Raw genomic sequence first — 23,238 nt, 5'->3', positions numbered from 1 at the left:
TGTAACTTTACGCCTCGGTGACAATCGGAAACCGCTCTCCGGTTTGAATTTTTAACCGTGTTTTGGAAGTTGGGAGCTGGCGAAACCAGCCTGCCCGGCGTTGGGTTACTGGTGCCCTGTAAGAAACCAGAGCAGGATTGCAACCCGCACGCGGAGCGAGAGAGAGAGAGAGGGGGGGGGGGAGAGAGAAAGAAATAGAAAGAAACAGAGAGAGAGATGGAGAGAAAGAAAGAAACAGACAAAGGGAGGGGGAGGGGGTGGGAGGGAGAGAGAGAAAGAAACAGAGAGAGGGAGAGAGAAATGGAGAGAGAGAGAAAGAAACAGAGGGAGAGGCGGAGAGAGGGGGAGGGAGAGAGAGAAAGAAACAGAAGGAGGGAGGGAGAGAGAAAGAAATAGAGAAAGAAACAGAGATGGAGAGAGAGAAAGAAAGAGAGAGAGAGAGGGGGGAGAGAGAAAGAAACAGAGAAAGAGAAAGAAAAAGAGAGATGGAAAGAAAGAGGGAGAGGGAGGGGGAGGGAGGGAGAGAGAGAAAGAAACAGAGAGGGAGAGAGAGAGAGAGGGAGAGAGAAAGAGAGAGAGAAAGAGAGAGAGAGAAAGAGAGAGAGATGGAGAGAGAGAAAGAAAGAGAGGGAGAGTCAGAGAAAGAGAGAGAAAGAGAGAGGGAAAGAGGGGGGAGAGAGAAAGAAACAGAGAAAGAGAAAGTAAAAGACAGATGGAAAGAAAGAGGGAGAGGGAGGGGGAGGGAGAGAGAGAAAGAAACAGAGAGGGAGAGAGAAACGGGGGGGGGAGAGAGAGAGAGAGACGGAGGGAGAGAGAAAGAGAGAGAGACGGAGGGAGAGAGAAAGAGAGAGAGAGAGAAAGAGAGAGAGAGAGAAAGAGAGAGAGATGGAGAGAGAGAAAGAAAGAGAGGGAGAGAGAGGGGGAGGGGGAGGGAGGGAGAGAGAGAGAGAAAGTCAGAGAAAGAGAGAGAGAGAGAGAGACCGCACTGTAAAGGATTCAAAAGGGCGATGGGCTTGCTGACACTTTGATTTCGCCTGTGGGCTAAGGTGCTTCTTCATCTGCTAGCCCAAAAGAGGATCCAGGTAGTAAAATTAAAAATTAAATTAAAACCAGAAGTTGCTGTTGTAAGTTGCGAAGTCGTGTCCGACCCATCGCGACCCTATGGACAACGTTCCTCCAGGCCTTCCTGTCCTCTACCATCTTCTGGAGTCCATTGAAGCTCACGCCTCCTGCTTCAGGGACTCCATCCAGCCACCTCATTCTCTGTCGTCCTCTTCTTCTATTGCCCTCCGTCTTTCCCAGCATGAGGCTCTTCTCCAGTGAGTCCTTCCTTCTCATGAGGTGGCCAAAACCAGAGGTAGCTGAGTGAAATCTGCCAGCAGCCACAAGCGCCAAGGAATCAAGTCTGAACAATTAATCTGTGGATTAATTGAGTAATAAGTGGAACCACCTGCCTCCAGAAGCGGTGAATGCTCCAACACTGGAAGTTTTTAAGAAGAGTCTGGACAGCCATTTGTCTGAAAGGGTATAGGGTTTCCTGCCTGAGCAGGGGGTTGGGCTAGATGACCTCCAAATGTCCCTTTCAGCTCTGTTATTCTGTTATAGTTTTAGTTGTCGCCTTCAAAGCTCTACATGGCTTCAGGCCAGGTTATCTGAAGGACCCACTTTCCCTAGTGACATTCGCCCGGCCCAGCAGAGCGGGGAGGCAGAGGATGTTATGGGTCTCCCTTCTCTTAAGGAGGTCCATCTGGTGGGACCCAGGAGAAGGGCCTTGTAAGTGGTGGCTCCCTCCCTGTGGAACATCATCCCCGCGGGTCTATCTATCTATCTATCTATCTATCTATCTATCTATCTATCTATCTATCTATCTATCTATCTATCTATCTATCTATCTATCTATCTATCTATCTATCTATCTATCTCTCCTGTGCCCCATACAGATAATCTGTCTATATCTAATATCTATGTGTCTCTAATATCGGTCTTTCTTTCTTTCTTCTTTCTTTCTTTCTTTCTTTCTTTCTTTCTTTCTTTCTTTCTTTCTTCCTTCCTTCCTTCCTTCCTTCCTTCCTTCCTTCCTTCCTTCCTTCCTTCCTTTCCTTCCTTCCTTCTGTCTATCTGTCTATCTGTCTACTATCTGTGTCTTATATGTCTGCCTGTCTGTCTGTCCATCTGTCTATCTAATATTTCTCTGTTTGTCTGTCTGTCTGTCTATTAAATTACTATATCGCCCTGATATAGGAAATCTGGGCGGCTTACCATGTAATTAAAAAGTAAAAAGAAAAAAAAGTACTCCATTCAGGCAATTAAATGAGAAGAATTAAACAGAAAAGCTATTTAAGTCATTCTACAGCTAATCGTTCACTTAAACTCTAATGGAGCCTGCCCTTCAGCCAGAAGTCACGATGGTTGTAAAATGGCAAAAGCTAAAAGAATTGGCGGCCAAACTGGCCATAGCGAGCCATCAACTCACTTAGTGGCCTGGGTGACCAAATCGATTTGATGGATTTTTTTAGCAGAGGTCATTAGCCGAACGCCACTGTCCTTAAGCGAATCAGTGGGTTCGTTTTGGGCCAGTTTGGCCGCAAATGGGAAGCGGATGCAGGTTTAGCCGGCTGGGGAATTCTGGGAGTTGAATTCTGGGAGTCTAAAAGCCGCCAAGATTGTGAAACACTGTACAGGTCACCCTCGACTTACGACCACAATTCAGCCCAAAATTTCTGTCGCTAACCGAGACATTTATTGAGTTTTGCCCCATTTTAGGACCTACCTTGCCACAGTTGCGAAGCCTTTGCTAAGCATCTGAATTTTGATCAGGCGACCGTGGGAGATGCAGCAACGGCCGGAAGGGGGAAAGATGGTCCTAGCTCGTTCTTTTCAGTGATGCTCTAACTTCCGACTGTCGCTAAACAAACTTTTGTAAGTCGAGGACTATCTGTAACAGGAGACCTGGATGCCAACCATGTTGAAAACTCACTGGGGGGCCGGGAAGTCGAACTGGAAGCAGTGGGGCACAGGAGATGTTCGGAGCTGGGAACAGCCGGCTTTGATCTCCTTTTTTTGTTTTTAAGAAGAGACTGGACATCATCATCATCATCATCATCATCATCATCATCATTATTATTATTATTATTATTATTATTATTATTATTATTATTATTATTATTATTATTATTATTATTATTATTATTATTATTATTATTATTATTATTATTATTATTATTAGACTGGACACCCATTTGCCTGAAATGGTATAGGGTTTCCTGCCTGAGCAGGGGGTTGGACTAGACTCCAAGGTCCCTTCCAACTACTTCTTCTTCTTCTTCTTCTTCTTCTTCTTCTTCTTCTTCTTCTTCTTCTTCTTCTTCTTCTTCTTCTTCTTCTTCTTCTTCTTCTTCTTCTTCTTCTTCTTCTTCTTCTTCTTCTTCTTCTTCGTATTAGTATTAGGGACACGGTGGCTCAGTGGGTTAGGACGCTGAGCTTGTCGATCAGAAGGTCGGCAGTTTGGCGGGTCGAATCCCGAGTGCCGCGTAGCAGAGTGAGCGCCTGTTACTCATCCCAGCTTCTGCCAACCTAGCAGTTCGAAAGCACGTAAAAATGCAAGTAAAAAAATAGGGACCACTCCGGTGGGAAGGTAACAGCGTTCCGTGCACCTTTGGCGTCTAGTCATGCCGGCCACATGACCATGGAGACGTCCTCGGACAAGCGCTGGCTCTTCGGCTTTGAAACGGAGATGAGTACCGCCCCCTAGAGTCGGAAACGACTAGCACGCGTGTGCAGGGGAACCTTTACCTTTACCTATTAGTATTAGTATTATGAGACTGGACAGCCACTTGTCTGAAAAGCTACAGGGTTTCCTGCCTGAGCAGGGGGTTGGACTAGATGATCTCCAAGGTCCCTTCCAACTTCATCATCATCATCATCATCATTATTATTATTTTTTATTATTATTATTATTATTATTATTATTATTATTATTATTATTATTATTATTATTATTATTATTATTATTATTATTTCAGGTGATCGACGACCTGGTGAAGGAAGTGAAGAAACTGCACAAGAGCATCATTGTCCTGCATCACTCGGCTGGGGACCCCTACAACACCATTTTTCCCGACGTCCTTCTGCGCCGGCCCAAGTACGGCCTCCCTTTTCACCTTCTCCTCCCTTGTCGGGCAGCCGCACGGCTTGCATACAGCTACCGTGTTTCCCTGAAAGTAAGGCCTACACCCACAATATGCCTTAGCTTGATTTTTTGGGGTGGGCCTAATATAAGCCCTACCCCGAAAATAAGCCCTAGTTTTGGGGCCAGGCACACACCTAAAAATCAAGCTGGGGCAGGGATGGGGGTGTGTGGAGCTGCCCCACCCGCCTCACACCCACTTTCCTTGCAGCCAGGCCTCTCCCCCACCCGGCCTGCTTCTTCTCCTGAGGCCTCTTCTGCAGCCAGGCCTGCCTTTCTCAGTCACGGGGCTTTCCGGAAGGCCTGTGCAGCCAAGACCCGAGCTGTGGGTTCAGTCTGTAGCTCGGCTCTGCAAGATCTCTGCAGCTGAGCACCAAGCGATGGATTGAATCCATAGCTCAGTACTCGGCTGTTTAAGCCTTCTGGAAAGGCCTGACTGCAGAATGCAGGCCCAAATGCAGCTGCAGAAGTTCGGCTCCAGAAGAAGTGGACCGGCTGCGTTGGCCTCTCGGTGCCGGAGGTGAGGTGAGGCCTACCCCGAAAATAAGACCTGGTGCAAAATTTAAAAAAAAGAAGACCCAGTCTTATTTTTGGAGAAACACAGGTAAGAAACGGCCACCAAGAAGTGTATACAGGACTTACGACCGGTCGCTTAGCGACGCTTCGAAGTTACGACAGATGGAAAGGGTACAATTGCAACCTGGGGTTTAAAAGGCAACAATATGATGCATAAGCAGCCCACAATGCATGCTAGAGGCCCCTAATGTGTACAGGTGGTCCTCGGCTTACGACCACAATTGGGTCCAAGATGTCTGTTGCTAGGTGAGACAGTTGTTAAGTGAATTTTGACCCGTTTTACGACTGTCCTTGCCCGAGTTGTTAAGGGAATCACTGCAGTTGACGAGTTAGTAACCTGGCTGTTAAGGGAACTTGGCCTCTCAGTTGACTTTGCTTGTCGGAAGAGTCGCAAAAGGGGATCATGTGAAACAGGGATGCTGCAACCCCATAAGTATGACTCAGTTGCCAAGCGCCTGAGTCCATTTAGTGACTGTTCGAAGTCACGACGGCACTGAAAAAAAGGAATTTACGATCTTTTTTACACTTACGACCGTTGCAGCATCCCCACGAATATGTGATCAAAACTCAGATGCTTGGCGACTGACTCACATTTATGACGGTTTGCAGTGTCCCGTGTTCACGTGACACCCCCCCCCCTTTGGCGACCTTCTGACAAGCAAAGTCAATGGGGGAAAAGCCTGATTCGCTTAACGACCCTGGGACTAACTTAACAGTGGCAAGAAACGTCGTAAAACGGGTCAAAATTCACTTACCCACGGTCTCACCCCGCCACAGAAGCTTTGGGCTCAGCTGTGGCCGTACGTTGAGGACGACCTGTATTTACGACCCGGATTCGTAGTTCCGATGGCTGCCCCACCCCAGCCCCCGCATGGCCTTGTGATGCCATTTTGGGGTGGGGGGGCTTACTTTTTACGCCTCACCTTCTTTCCTAGTGTGGATTTCATGTTGTCTGCTTCTCTCTTTCACACACACACCCCATACCCGCCCCCAGGTGCACCCCGGATATGGAGGTGGTTCTCAACATCCCGACGGACGACGATTTCCCCATGTAGCCGCCGGGAACGAAGCGGGAAGGAGATGCCTGGATTGCAAAAAAAACCTCTTTGAGCTCCGTTGCTGGTTTGGTTTGGCAGTGTTTGGCCCACATTGGGTGCCGCATCCTGGGCAAAGGCTAGGCCAGGGGTAGGCAACCTCGGCTCTTTTATGACTCATGCACTTCAACTCCCAGAATTCTGACTCAGGAATTCTGGGAGTTGAAGTCCATGAGTCATAAAACAGCCGAGGTTGCCTACCCCTGGCCTAGGCCCACTGTTTTTAAATTTCCTCCTCCAGCTATGTCGGCTTTTTCCTCTTTTCTCTATTAAAGGCAGCCCTTGTCCGACTGAATGGTGCTGGGTTTGTCGCCGGGACACCCCAAAGGTCAAGGCCCCGTTCTCCCCACTGTACCCCAATGCGGAGTGCAGCCAAGGCTGCAGTGGTAGGATCCAGTGACCAGGATCCCTGCTTTCTTACAACGCCAGGATCCTGCTAAATTCTGCCCTGCAGGGAAGGGCGTGCAGCTAGTCCTCAGGTTATGAGGACAGTTTGGCCCAACAAAGAGGGTGGAGAAGAACAACCAAGAAGATCAGGGGATTGGAGGCTAAAACACATAAAGAACGGTTGCAGGAATTGGGCAGGTCTAGTTTAATGAAGAGAAGGACCAGGGGGGACAGGATAGCAGTGTTCCAATATCTCAGGGGCTGCCCCAAAGAAGAGGGAGTCAAGCTATCCTCCAAAGCACCAGAAGGCAGGAGAAGAAGCAACGGATGGAAACACATCAAGGAGAGAAGCAACCTAGAACTAAGGAGGAACTTCCTGACAGTGAGAACAATTAACCAGTGGAACAACTTTGCTTCCAGAAGCTGTGAATGCTCCAACACTGGAAGTGTTTAAGAAGAGACTGGACAGCCATTTGTCTGGAATCTTACAGGGTTTCCTGCCTGAGCAGGGGGTTGGACTAGATGACCTCCAAGGTCCCTTCCAACTCTTACTCTGTTATTTCCATTGCTAAGCAAGACAGTTAAAGGAGTTTTGCCGCATTTTACAACGTCTCTCACCAGAGCTTTTAAGTGAATCACTGCTGTTGTTAAGTTCATAACACATTTGTGTGTGTGTGTGTGTGTGTGAGAGAGAGAGAGAGAGAGAGAGAAAGAAACGGAAAAAGAAAGAACGACAGAAAGAGACAAGGAAAGATGGAAAGAGGAAGAGAAAGTAAGGCACACACAGAGAAAGACAGAAAGTCACAAAGGCACAAAGAGAAACAGAAAGAGAGAGAAAGAGGCACAGAGAGAAACAGAGAGAAAGGCACAGAGAGAAAGAAAGAGAAAGGCACAAAGAAAGAATGGATCCAGGTTTTTTCCATTGCAGCCTCCGAATTCACCACTAGGTGGAGACAGATGGCATTTAAGCTGACTTTTTCCCTTGCTAACACGGGTCTGACCTTACATTTAAACGCCTAACAATCCATTCACACCAAAGCAACTCATTTACTGAGGACTGCGGTTCAAATCATGACGTACACAAGTCCCCTTGAAGATGGAGACATGAAGCTTAACAACCATGTCACTAATTGAACAGCTGCAGTGATTCAGCTAAGAACCGTGGCAAAAAAAGGTCATAAAATGAAGCAAAACGCACTGAGCAACTGTCTTGCTTAGCAACGGAAAATGGGGGGGGGGCTCAATTGTGGTCGTACATTGAGGACCACATCCACTGTGTGAGTTGTTTGTAAAATAAGAATAATAAAGGCAGGCTATGAATAGAGTTAGTCCTTTGTAATAAGTTGAGGTTTACTTGCAGTTTTAACAGAATAATATAGTTGGAAGGGACCTTGGAGGTCATCTAGTCCAACCCCCTGCTCAGGCAGGAAAGCCTATACACCATTTCAAACAAAAGGCTGTCCAGTCTCTTCTTGAAAACATCCAGTGTTGGAGCAACCACAGCTTCTGGAGGCAGGTTGTTCCACTGGTTAATTGTTCTCAACTGTCAGGAAGTTTCTCCTTAGTTCCAGGTTGCTTCTCTCCTTGATGAGTTTCCATCTGTTGCTTCTTGTCCCGCCTTCAGGGGCTTTGGAGAATAGCTTGACTCCCTCTTCTTTGGGGCAGCCCCTCAAATATTGGAAGATGCTATCATGTCCCCCCTCGTCCTTCACTTCATTAAACTAACAGCAGAGAATGACAGACTTGGAAGGGACCTTGGAGGTCTTCTAGTCCAACCCTCTGCTCAAAGCAAAGTCCTTATATCATTCCAAACAGATGGCCCTCCAGTCTCTTTTTAAAAACCTCCAGTATTGGAGCATTCGCAGCTTCTGGAGGCAGGTGGTTCCACTGGTTAATTGTTCTCACTGTCAGGAAGTTTCTCCTTAGTTCCAGGTTGCTTCTTCTCTCCTTGATTAGTTTCCCTCCATTGTTTTTTGTCTTGCCTTCTGGTGCTTTGGGGAACAGGTTGACCCCCCCACTTCTTTGTGGCAACCCCTCAAATATTGGAAGAACTGCTATCATGTCACCCCTAGTCCCTCTCTTCATGGGCCTAGCGCACTTGCACCCAGGAGAGGGCTTAAGTCAAGAGCCACCTCGTTCTGGGTGAACTCGGAATAAAAGCAGATGGAGAGGATCCTCCCCCCACCTTTTTTTTAAAAAAATCCACATTTTCTGAGAAATTCCAGATAGGGATTGGGATGGAAAGTCCTGGTAAGTGGAGGGCTGGGCTTGTGCCTTGCTGAGCATCTGCTGCTCTCGTTAAATCTTTTCTCACAGCCCCACCTTGGAATCGTGGTCCTCCGAACGGCCCCAGGGAGTTATCTGGATCCCAAATACGGAATGACAAAGTGGGAAAGGACCGTGGGCTGCTCCTTCCCAACTGGCTGCTGCTCCTCAGGTTGGAGATAAGGACGAGGTCCCCTTGGCCTTCACTCCGGCCTTGAGTCCATTTTTTCGAGCAGTCCTGTTCTTCAACCATTTGTCTGCAATGGTCTAGGGCAGGGGTAGGCAACCTTGGCTCTTTTATGACCCGTGGACTTCAACTCCCAGAATTCCTGAGTCAGGAATTCTGGGAGTTGAAGTCCACAAGTGACAAAAGAGCTGAGATTGCCTAACCCTGGGGCAAGGGGTCTTCAACCTTGGCCCTTTTTATGACTCGTGGACTTCAATTCTCAGAATTCCTGAGCCAGCCACACTGAGGGGAAAGGGAGAGGTTTCCAAGCTGAGCCTTGCTGGCTCAGGAATTCTGGGAGTTGAAGTCCACGAGTCATGAAGGGGCCATAGTTCCCCCATGCTGGCTCAGGAATTCTGGGAGTTGAAGTCCACGAGTCATGAAGGGGCCATAGTTCCCCCATGCTGGCTCAGGAATTCTGGGAGTTGAAGTCCAGGAGTCATGAAGGGGCCATAGTTCCCCCATGCTGGCTCAGGAATTCTGGGAGTTGAAGTCCACGAGTCATGAAGGGGTCATAGTTCCCCATGCTGGCTCAGGAATGCTGGGAGTTGAAGTCCACCAGTCATGAAGGGGTCATAGTTCCCCCATGCTGGCTCAGGAATGCTGGGAGTTGAAGTCCACCAGTCATGAAGGGGTCATAGTTCCCCCATGCTGGCTCAGGAATTCTGGGAGTTGAAGTCCAGAAGTCTTCAAGGGAGCCATAGTTCCCCCATGCTGGGTCAGGAATTCTGGGAGTTGAAGTCCACGAGTCATAAAAGAGCCAAGGTTGCCTATCCCTGGTATAGGGTTTCCTGCCTGAGCAGGGGGTTGGACTAGATGACCTCCAAGGTCCCTTCCAACTCTGTTCTTCTACTCTACTCTACTCTATACGCTACTCTACTCTTCCATTCCATTCCATTTATTCTATTTTAATTCTATTCTATTCTATTCTATTCTATTCTATTCTATTCTATTCTATTCCTTCCATTCCATTCCAGAATAGAATAGAATAGAATAGAATAGAATAGAATAGAATAGAATAGAATAGAATAGAATAGAATAGAATAGAATAGAATAGAATAGAATAGAATAGAACACCCATGATTCCTGGTGGCAAGCTGTTCCACTGGTTGATTGTCCTCACTGTCAGGAAGTTTCTCCTTAATTCCAGGTTGCTTCTCTCCTTGATCAGCTTCACTTCTTCTGGAGACAAGATGATTTGGGGAACAGAAGGCTAAAGCATATGTTGAATGATTGCAGGAATTGGGTCTGTCTAGTTTAATGCACGAGGGGTGACATGATAGCAGTCTTCCAATATCTCAGGGGCTGCCCCAAAGAAGAGGGAGTCAAGCTATTCTCCAAAGCGCCCGAAGGCAGGACAAGAAGCAACGGATGGAAACTCATCAAGGAGAGAAGCAACCTGGAACTAAGGAGAAACTGCCTGACAGTTAGAACAATTAACCAGTGGAACAACTTTGCTTCCAGAAGCTGTGAATGCTCCAACACTGGAGGTTTTTCAGAAGAGACTGGAGGGCCATTTGTCTGAAATGGTCTAGTCCACGGGTAGGCAACCTCGGCTCTTTTATGACTCGTGGACTTCAACTCCCAGAATTCCTGAGTCTGGAATTCTGGGAGTCGAAGTCCACGAGTGACAAAAGAGCCGAGATTGCCTACCCCTGGGGCGGGGGGGGGGGTTCTTCAACTTTGGCCCTTCTTATGACTGGTGGACTTCCAACTCCCAAAATTCCTCAGCCAGGCGCCCGTTGAAGTCCATCAGTCATAAAAAGGGGCAAAGTTGGAAGACCCCCTAACCTAGCTAGGGTCTTCCACTCCAGCAGCAGGTTGGACTAGAGCAAGGGTCTTCATACTCGGCCCTTTTATGACTCGTGGACTTCAACTCCCAGAATTCCTCAGCCAGGCATGCTGGCTGAGGAATTCTGGGAGTTGAAGTCCACGAGTCATAAAAGGGCCGAGTATGAAGACCCCTGGACTAGAGGACCTCCAAGACACACCCCCCCCACTTCCAACTCCGTTCTTCGGTTAGTTCCCCTTCCTAAGGGAACGCGGGCTTCCAAGGAAAACCGGGGCTGGCAGCGCCAAGCGGAGGCGGCTGAGACGGGTGCCAGCCTGGCTCTTCCCCAAGGCAGACGGGGCTGGTACCCAGACGTGCCCGCCGGCCGTGCAGCCCCCCCCCATCCTTCTGGAACCCCCCCTTCTTCTCATCCTGCTTGGGAAGGGCGGCGGCGGGGAGGAAGGGAGGGAAGGGGGGGTCTATCTGGGCCGCCGGGGGTGTGTCCCTCCCCTTCGCTCCGCTTCCAAAATCCCCGCCTTGCCCCGCCGCGGCTGGCGCTGCGCCCTGAAGCCGGACAGGCTGGACGGGGCGCAAGGTTGGGGGCGCCCGGAGGACCCCCGGGAGCGAGCCGTTGAGCTGGTAAGCCGGGCGACTGGCGGCCAGATTTCCCACCCACCCCACCCCCAAACCCGAAACTTGGACAGCGGTTCGTGGGGAGGGGAGGGGAGGGGAGGGGAAGGGGTCGTCCCCCGGGATGGGTCGGACCCCCCTGGCTGAAGGGGAGAAGCGCGCGGGGCCCCCGCTCCGGTGGGACCCCCCCCCTCCTGCGCCTTTAGAGCCGCCCCTGCCCCACCCGAAATGAGGGCGAGGGGACCCCCCCCTCGTCCCCCTCCGAGGCCACCCAGAGGGCCCTGGAAAGCTTTCCACCCCGGGATTCGCTTTCGCGAGGTTTCTGGGGAGGGGAAAAGCAGCCGGGAACCCCCCTCCCACACACACACACACACACACGGTAAAGAGATTAGAGCAGGCAACTTTTCCGACTTGTGGACTCCCGGCGTTGCCCGGGCAGCTTTGGAGAGCCTTTATAAAGTTGGCCATGGGGTGGACGCCCCTTAATTAGGGACCCCCACCCCCACCCACCCCCCAAGTCGAAGTGCGCGGCCCTTTTGGGAATCGTGGGAAAGCAGGGCGATGCGCTTTGCACGTGCTCAGGTGCTCCTTCGCCTCTTTTTTAAAAAAAATTCCCTCCACCCACCCACCCACCCCCCCCCGCCACGAGCTTCGCTGGAGCCGCCAGGGCTTCTCGGAGGCGGCCGAGGTCCAAGTCGGCTGCGGGCGGCGTTTGCGGAACGCGCGTGTAACTTTACGCCGCGGTGACAATCGGAAACCGCTCTCCGGTTTGAATTTTTAACCGTGTTTTGGAAGTGGGGAGCTGGCGAAACCAGCCTGCCCGGCGTTGGGTTACTGGTGCCCTGTAAGAAACCAGAGCAGGATTGCAACCCGCACGCGGAGCGAGAGGGAGAGAGAGAGGGGGGGGGAGAGAGAGAAAGAAACAGGGAGAGGGGGGGGGAGAGAGAGAGAAACGGAGGGAGAGAGAAAGAAACACAGAGAAAGACAGAAAGAAACAGAGAGAGAGATGGAGAGAAAGAAAGAAACAGACAAAGGGAGGGGGAGGGAGGGAGAGAGAGAAAGAAACAGAGAGGGAGAGAGAAACGGAGAGAAAGACAGAGAAAGAAACAGAGAGATGGAGAGAGAGAAAGAGGGAGAGGGGGAGGGAGGGAGAGAAAGAAAGAGAGAGAGAGAGAAAGAAAGAGAGAGAGAGAGAGAAGAGAGAGAGAGAGAGAGAGAGAGAGAGAGAGAGAGAGAGAGAAAGAGAGAGAGAAAGAGAGAAAGAGAGAGAGAGAGAGAGAGAAAGAGAGAGAGAAAGAGAGAGAGAGAGAGTCAGAGAAAGAGAGAGAGAGACAGAGGGAGAGAGAAAGAGAGCGAGAGAGAGAGAGAGAGAGTCAGAGAAAGAGAGACAGAGGGAGAGAGGAGAAAGAGAGAGAGAGAGAGAAAGTCAGAGAGAGAGAGACAGAGGGAGAGAGAAAAAGAAAGAGAGAGAGAGAGAGAAAGTCAGAGAAAGAGAGAGACAGAGGGAGAGAGAAAGAGAAAGAGAGAGAGAGAGAGAGAGAGACAGAGGGAGAGAGAAAGAGAAAGAGACAGAGAGAGAAAGAGAGAGAGAAACAGAGAGAGAGAGACAGAGGGAGAGAGAAAGAGAAAGAGAGAGAGAGAGAAAGTCAGAGAAAGAGAGAGAGAGACAGAGGGAGAGAGAAAGAAAGAGAGAGAGAGAAAGAGAAAGTCAGAGAAAGAGAGAGACAGAGGGAGAGAGAAAGAGAAAGAGAGAGAGAGAGAGAAAGAAAGAGAGACAGAGGGAGAGAGAAAGAGAGAGAGAGAGAGAGAAAGAAAGAGAGAGAGAGAGACAGAGAGACAGAGGGAGAGAGAGAGACCGCACTGTAAAAGACTCAAAAGGGCGATGGGCTTGCTGACACTTTGATTTCGCCTGTGGGCTTCATCTGCTAGCCCAAAAGAGGATCCAGGTAGTAAAATTAAAAATTAAATTAAAACCAGAAGTTGTTGTTGTTAGCTGCGAAGTCGTGTCCGACCCATTGCGACCCCATTGACAGCGTTCCTCCAGGCCTTCCTGTCCTCTACCATCTTCTGGAGTCCATTGAAGCTCACGCCTCCTGCTTCAGGGACTCCATCCAGCCACCTCATTCTCTGTCGTCCCCTTCTTCTCTTGCCCTCCACCTTTCCCAGCATGAGCCTCTTCTCCAGTGAGTCCTTTCTTCTCATTAGGTGGCCAAAACCAGAGGTAGCTGAGTGAAATCTGCCAGCAGCCACAAGCGCCAAGGAAACAAGTCTGAACAATTAATCTGTGGATTAATTGAGTAATAAGTGGAACAACCTGCCTCCAGAAGCAGTGAATGCTCCAACACTGGAAGTTTTTAAGAAGAGTCTGGACAGCCATTTGTCTGAAAGGGTATAGGGTTTCCTGCCTGAGCAGGGGGTTGGGCTAGATGACCTCCAAATGTCCCTTTCAGCACTGTTATTCTGTTATAGTGTTAGTTGTCACCTTCAAAGCTCTACATGGCTTCAGGCCAGGTTATCTGAAGGACCCACTTTCCCTAGTGACATTCGCCCGGCCCAGCAGAGCGGGGAGGCAGAGGATGTTATGGGTCTCCCTTCTCTTAAGGAGGTCCATCTGGTGGGACCCAGGAGAAGGGCCTTGTCCGTGGTGGCTCCCTCCCTGTGGAACATCATCCCCGCGGAGATAAGGTTGGCCCCCACCTTGGCACCCTTTCACAAGGCCCTGGAGACCCCAGATGGAGCCCATCAAGGGCTTGGTCTGACTGTTGTCCCCAGAGGGATGTGTCCGTGTGTGCGTTTCTTTGAGTTTTGTCCTGGTTTTTTTCCCCTGCAAGTGGCCCAGAATCGCTCAGCCATTGATGATCCTTTGGATTACAATGTCTATGCTTCCCAGCCCCTTCTGGGAGTATGGGGTGGGGAGTAGGCTGATGTGTGTGGGGGGTAGTCAGTGGTTGAGCCCCCTCCCCATAAATCCTTGTGGTTCACATTACTTCTTCCGGGGTGGGGTGGGGTGGGGGGAGAATTGGCACTTGGTCTCAAACTTTTTACAGTTTATGAAAAAAAAACAAACCCACAACTAACCATGTTTTAAACCGCTGATTATTAAAAGCTCCCATTCACACAGCCAGCTTTTTCACGCTCTCACTCACTCCTTGCTAGCAAGAAGAACTAGCGACTGCAATCTGGTTTTTTTTTAATATATTTTTTACTCGTATTTTGTTTTTTCCCCCAAGATCGTTCTACGGTTTTGCTTTCAACTTGTGGTGGTGCCAGCACGCCAGGTTTGGTGAGGTGGGCAGCTAGATAAATCTGCTCAATAAAATAATAAATAAAGTCATTGGATAAGGCTAAATAAAATAATAACGTGAATAAACTCATTGGAGGAAAGGTGAATGCTGAATGCCGGGACTGGCTGGATTTTTGTTTGCAGCTATTTCCAACTCACTCACCCTGCCAGTATCTATTCTGAACAGTTTTTCTCGGCCGCTTAAAGATGGGTGGACTTCAACTCCCAGAATTCCTCAGCTAGCACACGACGGATGGGGAATTCTGGGAGTTGAAGTCCACCCATCTTAAAATGGCCAAGGTTGAGAAACACAAGTCTAAACAGACAGGCTGTTTAGTAATAACTGGGATGATGTTTTCCCTTTGGCTCCACATGGGGTATGGATGCAACCATTTGATGCACCCCCCCCCCTCTCCCCCCCATCTTTTCGGTGACGCAAACCTAACCTGGGACTGATTCTCTTTGGCAGGAGATGACCCTGAACATCCAACGGGGAAGCCCCGGGGGTCCGTGCCAGCGCCGGGCCAGCACCCCTCTTCCGGCCCCTCCCCGGGAGAGGCTGAGCCCTCGGAGCAGGGGGGCTGAGCCGTGCCACCCCCAGCTGGGACAGTCCTTATCCTGCGAGCCCAGGGCCTGCCTCCCAGAGCCCTGTGGGGGCTGGCGGTCCGAGTCCCCCAGCTCAGAGGAGTCGTCTGGATCCCTCTACCGGGTGGTCTTCCTCGGAGACCCCGGGGTGGGCAAGAGCAGCCTGGTGAGTCTCTTTGCCGGGCTCCAAGAGAGGGACTCCTTGGAGCAACTGAGAGGTAGGTCTCCAACAGGCTCCTCTGACTTTTCCTGGTGGGGCGATGGGGCGGGACCCGGAATTAGGCTACTCCCGTTAGGACTTTTTTCGGGGGGTGGGTGGGTGGGGAGGAAACAGTGGGCCCCGTCTCTCAGGGGTGGTCTGTGATCTGACAAGAGGCAGGCTATTTTCAAAAAAAGCAGTTTCTCAAGGAAGCCTGAAGTGGTAAGTTTTTAGACAGTAAAAGAGCCGGGAGCTGGGTTGGTAAAAAAAGCTGGCAGAATTCGCTTTGAATCCGGATTCCCGAGGATTTTTTATTTTATTTTATTTTTGTTGCTAGCTCTGGTTTGAACAGCCGAGTCCTTGGTGCTGTCTGAGCTTGTTTTCTTAAAGACGTTTCATGACCCAGGTCGGTCATGTCATCGGCGCTAGAAGGGAGCGAGGTTTGCCCTGATGATGTTCCCTAGTTGGGTCATGAAACGTCTGCGAGAAAAGAACCAAGTTCAGAGAACACCAAGGACCCCCCAGTCTTCCTCCTCCTCCTCCCCCCTGCACTGATGATGTTACCTAGCTGGGTCATGAAATGTCTGCAAGAAAACCACCAAGATCGGAGAACAACAAGGACCCCACGGACCTCCTCTTCCTCCTCCTCCTCCCCCCTGCAAACCTCACTTCCTTCTAGCACTGATGATGTTTCCTAGTTGGGTCACGAAACGTCTGCAAGAAAACCACCCAGCTCAGAGAGCACCAAGGACCCCACAGTCCTCCTCCTCCCCCTCCTCCTCCTCCACCCCCCTTCTAGCACTGATGATGTTCCCTAGTTGGCTCATGAAATGCCTGCAACAAAACAATGAAGCTCAGAGGGCACCATTTCCTCCTCCTCCTCCTCGTTTCCACAACCCCCCCTCCCTTCTAGCACTGATGATGTTCCCTAGTTGGGTCGTGAAACGTCTGCAAGAAAATAATCAAGCTCAAAGAGCCTCAGGGACCCCACAGTTGTTGTCGCCATCCTCTCCTTCTCCCTTCTAGCACTAATGATGCTGCCTAGGTGGGTCATGAAACGTCTGCAAGAAAACCACCCAGCTCAGAGAGCCCCAAGGACCCCACAGTTCTCCTCCTCTTCCTCTTCCTCCTCTTCCTCCCCCTCTCTGCAAACCCCCCTTCCTTCTAGCACTGATGATGTTCCCTAGTTGGGTCATGAAACATCTGCAAGAAAAGAACCAAGTTCAGAGAACACCAAGGACTCCACGGACCTCCTCCTCCTCCCAAACCCCCCTCCCTTCTAGCACTGATGATGTTCCCTAGTTGGGTAATGAAACGTCTGCAAGAAAACCACCCAGCTCAGAGAGCACCAAGGACCCCACAGTCGTCCTCCTCTCCCTCCCCCTCTCTGCAACCCCCCCTTCCTTCTAGCACTGATGATGTTCCTTAGCTGGGTCACCAAACATCTGTAAGTAAGCCACCAAGCTCAGAGAGCACCCAGGACCCCAAAATTGTCCTCCTGCTTCCTGGCTTGAACTGGACGGGCTACTCTAAGGTTGGTGACTTTCGGCCTCCTTGCTGCCCGATTTAAACCACTTGCCCTCCCGTGGCTGCCGTGGCTGCTCCCACAGGCTCCCTCCGTGTTTCTGGAGTCTGGGGCAGTCCCGGTTCTCTGGGTCGATCCTCTTTATTGCTGATTCCGAAGCAATTCGTGGCCATCGGACCCGGTTCTGCTTCTGCTTTCTTCCAGAGGACAGCTACGAACGCACCTTGTCCGTGGACGGGGAGGAGACCACGCTGGTGGTGATCGACCCTTGGGAGGCTGAAAAGCGGGTAGGTGGGAATGGTCAGACCCAGAAATCCAGGCCAGGAATGCCTTCCTCAAACAGGGAAGGGAGCCTGCATCTCTCTCGGCTGGAGGGAATCTGCAAAGCGCTCTTCCTGACTGGCGTGCAAAATTTATGCATTGCTTTGCATCCCGCCATTATTATTTCGGCCAAGGCAGCGAACGTATCCAAGACACCTTTCTCCTCCTCTTTTCCCCCCACAACAACAAGCTTGTGAGGTGGGCTGGGCTGAGAGAGAGGGACTGGACCCCCTGTCTTAAAAGTGGCCAAGATTGAGAAACTCCGATGTGGACGCTGTCAAATCTTGCAGAACCTCTTGGTCTATTATGGGTTAAGGAACCAAACTAGGAAGCTGGAGACTGTGAGTTCTAATCCCGGCCAGGTGACTTGAAGCCAATCACCAGGAGACAGTGAGTTCTAGTCCTGCCTTAGGGATGAAAGACAACTGGGTGACTTTGGGCCAATCACCAGGAGACAGTGAGTTCTAGTCCCGCCTTAGGCATAAAAGCTGACTGGGTGACTTTGGGCCAATCACCAGGAGACGGTGAGTTCTAGTCCTGCCTTAGGCATAAAAGCTGACTGGGTGACTTTGGGCCAATCACCAGGAGACGGTGAGTTCTAGTCCTGCCTTAGGGATGAAAGCCGGCTGGGTGACTTTGGGCCAATCACCAGGAGACGGTGAGTTCTAGTCCCACCTTAGGCATGAAAGCCAGCTGGATGACTTTGGGCCAATCACCAGGAGATGGTGAGTTCTAGTCCTGCCTTAGGGATGAAAGACAACCGGGTGTATTTGGGCCAATCACCAGGAGACGGTGAGTTCTAGTCCCGCCTTAGGCACCAAAACTGGCTGAGTAACTCTGGGCCAGTCCCTCTTTCTCAGCCCTGTCCACCTCACCTGGTTATTGTTGTGGGGGAAAATAGGAGAAGGAAGGTGTGTCGGATAAGTTCACGACCTTGAGTTATTTGCCATAAAATATTAAAGGTGGAATACAAATAAATCAATTCAATTAATTCTTTGAGGTTCAGTCCAGCAGTGGCTGCAGCTTCCATAGGAAGTCCTCACCTGGCTGCTTGCACAAACTCATCACCTGTGTTCAGCCCACCTGTGTGACGTGATTCCAGGTTGTCCTCAACAACTGAGCCCCAAATTTCTATTGCGAAGTGAGACACTTGCTAAGTAACCTTTGCCCCGTTTTATGACCTTCCTTGCCACGGTGGGTAAGTGAATCACTGCAGTTGTTATGTCACAATGGTCGTTAAGTGAATCCGGCTTCCCCCATTGAGTTGGCTTGTCCAAAGGTCGTAAAACTGGGATCCCGTGACACCCCTCCCGGGATGCTGCGACTGAGTCAGTCGCCAAGCGTCTGGAGGTTGATCCCGTGATCGCGGGGGACGCTGCAACGGTCGTTAAGTGTGTAAAATGGGTTGTGTTGATGTGCAAAAAGAACATGATTTATTTGGCTGCTTAATACCGGCCCCTTCAAAAGTGAACCCAAGACTGAAACGCCCCCCCACACACACACAAGTTTACAAAGCTACAAAGTGAAACTTCCCACCCCCGTGGTCATAAATCACATTCCCCGATTAATTGCTTGTGCCGGCTTTCTAAGGAAAGTTACTGCCCCGCCAAAATGCAGTTAGCAAATGACCTTGGTTCCCACAGAACAAATTATTGTTATGTCTAAGAGAAAACACTCATTTCCCCCTCCCAATTCTGTGGCAACTGAAAAAACGAAGGGAAAATGGTGCCAGTTCACTTCGTTGTAGGGTTGACGACATGCACTTTGCGTTGCGAAAAAAAAAGGATGCAAAGATTTATTCCTCTCACTTTTGACTCTGAATTGGCCAAGCCCGGCCTAGGCCTGGATCAGGGTGGGACGGAGGTCAAAAGAGACTCTTCTTCTCGTGTGGGAACACCTCTTGTCCCCCTCTCACCCCCAGAAATCGTGGGTGCTCCATCACTGGAAATTTTTAAGAAGAGGCTAGACCAGACATGTCAAACACAAGGCCCGGGGGCCGGATCTGGCCCGTGAAGTGGTTTCATGCGGCCCGTGAAGCCATCCTGGAAACAGTGAAGGAACGGCCCCCACTGCCTTGGCCCTGGCCCAGAGACCCTCCTCCTGCCAGAGACCCTCAGATCTGTCCCACTCCTGCCCAGGCCCCCAAAGGCACCCTTGATGCCAACGAGGTAGAGCTGGCCACGCCCACCCAGTAGGCCACGCCCACCCTGGCCATACCCACCCGGCCCCTTGAGGGCAACCGCAATGCTGATGAGGCCCTCAATGAAATTGAGTTTGACACCCCTGGGCTAGATGGTCACCTGTCTGAGGTTCTCCTGCTTGAGTGGGGGGCTGGACTAGAAGACCTCCAAGGTCCCTTCCAGCTTCTATTCTACTCTATTCTATTCTATATTCTATTCTATTCTATTCTTATCATTATTCTATTCTATTCTATTCTATTCTATTCTATTCTATTCTATTCTATTCTATTCTATTCTAATTCTATTCTATTGTATCTATTCTATTCTATTCTATTCTATTCTATATTCTATTCAATTTCTATTCTATTCTATATTCTATTATTATATTCTTATCATTATTCTATTCTATTCTATGTAATTTCTATTCTATTCTATATTCTATTATTATAATCTTATCATTCTATTCTATTCTATTTAATTGCTATTCTATTCTATATTCTATTATTATATTCTTATTATTCTATTCTATTCTATTTAATTGCTATTCTATTCTATATTCTATTATTATATTCTTATCATTATTCTATTCTATTCTATTCTATTCTATTTAATTGCTATTCTATTCTATTCTATATTCTATTCTATTCTATTCTTATTCTTATTCTATTCAATTTCTATTCTATTCTATTCTTATCATAATTCTATTCTATTCTATTCAATTTTATTCCTATTCTATTCTATTCTATTCTATTCTATTCTATTCTATTCTATTCTATTCTATTCTATTCTATTCTATTCTATTCTATTCTATTCTATTCTATTCATAATTCAGTTCAATTCAATTCAATTCAATTCTTATTCCATTACACCTTTTTTGGTTTTTTTTGCAGTTGTCGGAAGAAGACAACTGGTTGCAGAATTACTGCATGCAGGTGGGCAACGCCTATGCCCTTGTCTACTCCATCACGGACCGGGCCAGCTTCGAGAGCGCCTCGGAGCTGCGCATCCAGCTTCGGAGGACCCGGCAGGCGGAGAACATCCCCATCATCCTGGTGGGGAACAAGACCGACCTAGTGCGCTCTCGAGAAGTCTCTGTGGAAGGTGGGTCCCAGGAGGGGGAAATCCCCCCCCCCAAATCCAGTTGCCTTTTGGAAAAACACCTTCAGGATGTGCCGGAGACATCAACCAAGTCTTGCTCACCAGATGTTGTGGGTTGTTTTTTTTTTTTCTTGGCAGAAGGCCGGGCCTGCGCCGTGGTTTTCGACTGCAAATTCATCGAGACGTCCGCTGCCCTCCAGCACAACGTGACCGAACTTTTCGAAGGGTTGGTGCGGCAGATCCGGCTGCGCCAGGACAGCAAGGAGGCCAACGAACGGCGCATGTCGCTTTACAAACGGAAAGAGAGCCTGACCAAGAAAGTGCGGCGTTTCCTGGACCGGCTGGTGGCACGCAACAACCAAAAAGTTGCACTGAAGGTCCGCTCCAAGTCTTGCCACGATCTTTCTGTGCTGTGAGGGCATCGGAGGTCTCCCGGCTTACCCCGCCCAGGGTCTCGCCTGGGTCTCCGTTTTTCTGTGCCTGGCACGGCTATGCAATTGGGCGTAACTAAGCGAACTGCTGTTCGTCAAGGATGGCCTCTACATCTCAGTTGCCAAGCTTGTGTAGTTGGATCGTGTCACCCTGGGGATATTGCCCTGGTCGTAAGTGGTTGCTCAATAATAGTAATGGCAAGAGGGATCTTGGAGTCCTAGTGGAAGATCCCTTAAACAGGAGCCAGCCGTGTGCTGCAGCAGCCAAAAAAGCCAACGCAGTGCTAGGCTGTATTAACAGAGGGACGGAATCAAGATCACGTGAAGCGTTAATACCACTTTACAAGGCCTTGGTAAGGCCACACTTGGAATCCTGCATCCAGTTTTGGTCACCACGATGTAAAAAAGATGTCGAGACTCTGGAAAGAGTGCAGAGAAGAGCACCAAAGATGATTAGGGGGCTGGAGGCTAAAACATATAGGGAACCGTTGCTGGAATTGGGTATGTGTAGTTTAATGAAGAGAAGGACAAGGGGTGACATGATAGCAGTGTTCCAATATCTCAGGGGCTGCCCCAAAGAAGAGGGAGTCAAGCTCTTCTCCAAAGCGCCCGAAGGCAGGATGAGAAGCAACGGATGGAAACTAACCAAAGAGAGAAGCATCATGGAACTTTCCTGACAGTTAGAACAATTAAGCAGTGGAACTACTGGCCTCCAGAAGCTGTGAATGCTCCAACAATGGAGGTTTTCAAGAGAGACTGGACAGCTATTTGTTTGGAAATGGTATAGGTCTCCTGCTTGAGCAGGGGGCTGGACTAGATGACCTCCAAGCTCCCTTCCAGCTCTCTGATTCTGCTATAAGGCTCTCATGCTCAATAGCTGGGTCGTCCCAGGTTTACAGGTTGCAGGTAGGGATTCACGAGGCAAACCTCCCCCCCCCAAAATACCAAACCAAAATCTCTGCGCCCCCCCCCCTCCGCAAAAAGTTGTTGTGTTTGGCCTCCATATTTTCTCCTGCTTCAGGAGAAGGTTGGACTAGAACAGCGATGGCAAACCTTTTAGTGACCGAGTGCCCAAACCGCAGCCCACAACACACTTATTTATCGCAAAGTGCCAGGGCCGCATCAGCATTGTGGTGCCCTCGGGGGGAACAGGGAGGCACCTCTGAGTGCCGCCTCTGGCATGCAAAAAACCGGGGGCGCAAAAATGGGCCACCGTGTTGCAAGACGCAAAAATGGCCACCGCACTGCCGGGTGCAGATAGAAGGCGCTGCCCCACGCAAGAACGGGGCAGGGCTAGTGAGCATCACGCAGGCACTAGCCCCGCCCCATTTGCAGCGTGTGTGTGTGTGCTCGCGGCCCCGTGCGCGCATGCACGCATGTAAAATGCTTCCCCCTCCCTTTTCTTCCAGTCCACCAATCGACAATGGCTGGTGACCTCTGCTCTGCCACCTCTACTGGAGCTGGCTAGACGGTTGCTTCGCCTCCTTTGTGTTGGGCGGGGCTCCTGATGGACCTGCTGCTGGCGGTGGTGGCACGCGTGCCAACAGAGAGGGCTCTGAGTGCCGCCTCTGGCACGCGTGCCATAGGTTCGCCACCACTGGGCTAGAAGATCCCCAGAGTCCCTTCCAACGGTGTTATTATTCCATCCTGGTGGGTGGTACCTTCAGGTGGTAAAAGAACACAGTGGCATGCCAGAGGAGTATCCTCTGAGTTGATTGCAGGTGTGTGTTTGTGTGTGGTGGTGGGGGAACTGACTGCCTTGGAATTTCTAAGAAAGAGGCAAGATATCCAGGCTTTCCCCAAAAAAGCCACGCTGGAATCCGCTGGATGAAAAACGAGCAAGGGACGAGGCCGCAAGGAGACCGGTGCCACTTTGCTCCCCAAGGCTTTTGATTTTTCGCCTCGTGGCTCGGCAGGAGTCCAGATGGGGAGGGGGCAAAAAAATAATGCAACTCAACGGGAACGGTTTTTGAAATAATACGGCCTCGTCTCGCACTGTAATTCGCGGAACGTCCCTTCTTGCAAATGGTCACTAAAGAAGCGGCTGTAAACGGAGGACTTCCCGTAAGGAGTGTTTTCTGTTACGTTGATCGCGCGAGTGGTCCTGGACGTAAGACCGCAGCGGAGCTGGAAACGTCCGTCGCTAAACAAGACGGATATCAAGTCCAGCTTCGCCCAGTTTTCGCAAATCTTCCTTGCCCTAGTAGTTGTTAAGTCAATCGCTGCACCTGTGGAGTTGTTAAGACGGTCGTTAAGCGAATCTGGATTTCCCCCACTGACTTTGCTTGTCAGGAGGTCGCAAAAGGGGATCACGTGATCCCCCTCCCCCCCCCGCCGGGAACGCTGCAAACCGTCATAAATAGGAGCCGGTTGCCCAGCGTCCAAATTCGGATCACGTGAGACGGGGACGCTGCAAACGGCCGTTAAGGGTGAAAAATAGTCCGAAGTCGATATTTTAAAGTGCGGCCGTGGCTTTGAACG

At 50.0% G+C, this 23,238-nt stretch overlaps 1 protein-coding gene across 1 annotated transcript; it reads left to right on the top strand.

Annotated features, from left to right (window-relative positions):
• The first annotated feature begins 10,998 nt into the window (after positions 1-10,998).
• Positions 10,999-21,287, top strand: REM1 (RRAD and GEM like GTPase 1). Its single transcript, XM_081322794.1, has 5 exons — positions 10,999-11,144; positions 14,888-15,221; positions 16,932-17,014; positions 20,119-20,329; positions 20,465-21,287. The coding sequence occupies exons 2-5, from the start codon at positions 14,891-14,893 to the stop codon at positions 20,740-20,742; spliced, it is 903 nt and encodes a 300-aa protein (XP_081178920.1). The 5' UTR covers positions 10,999-11,144; positions 14,888-14,890; the 3' UTR covers positions 20,743-21,287.
• Positions 21,288-23,238: the final 1,951 nt, after the last annotated feature.

Source organism: Vipera berus (genome assembly GCF_964194415.1).
Source record: "Vipera berus genome assembly, chromosome: 3".
Lineage (NCBI taxonomy): Eukaryota > Metazoa > Chordata > Lepidosauria > Squamata > Viperidae > Vipera > Vipera berus.
The sequence above is the reverse complement of the archived record's forward strand: the minus strand, read 5'-3'. Positions and strand labels throughout refer to the sequence as shown.

What these genes read in the sequence shown, in the direction of transcription:
- REM1 (XM_081322794.1), top strand. Translation starts at nt 14,891, where the DNA reads ATGACCCTGAACATCCAACGGGGAAGCCCCGGGGGTCCGTGCCAGCGC. An exon ending in CTCCTTGGAGCAACTGAGAG is followed by an intron (nt 15,222 to 16,931) that starts GTAGGTCTCCAA and finishes GCTTTCTTCCAG; the next exon opens with AGGACAGCTACGAACGCACC. An exon ending in CTTGGGAGGCTGAAAAGCGG is followed by an intron (nt 17,015 to 20,118) that starts GTAGGTGGGAAT and finishes TTTTTTTTGCAG; the next exon opens with TTGTCGGAAGAAGACAACTG.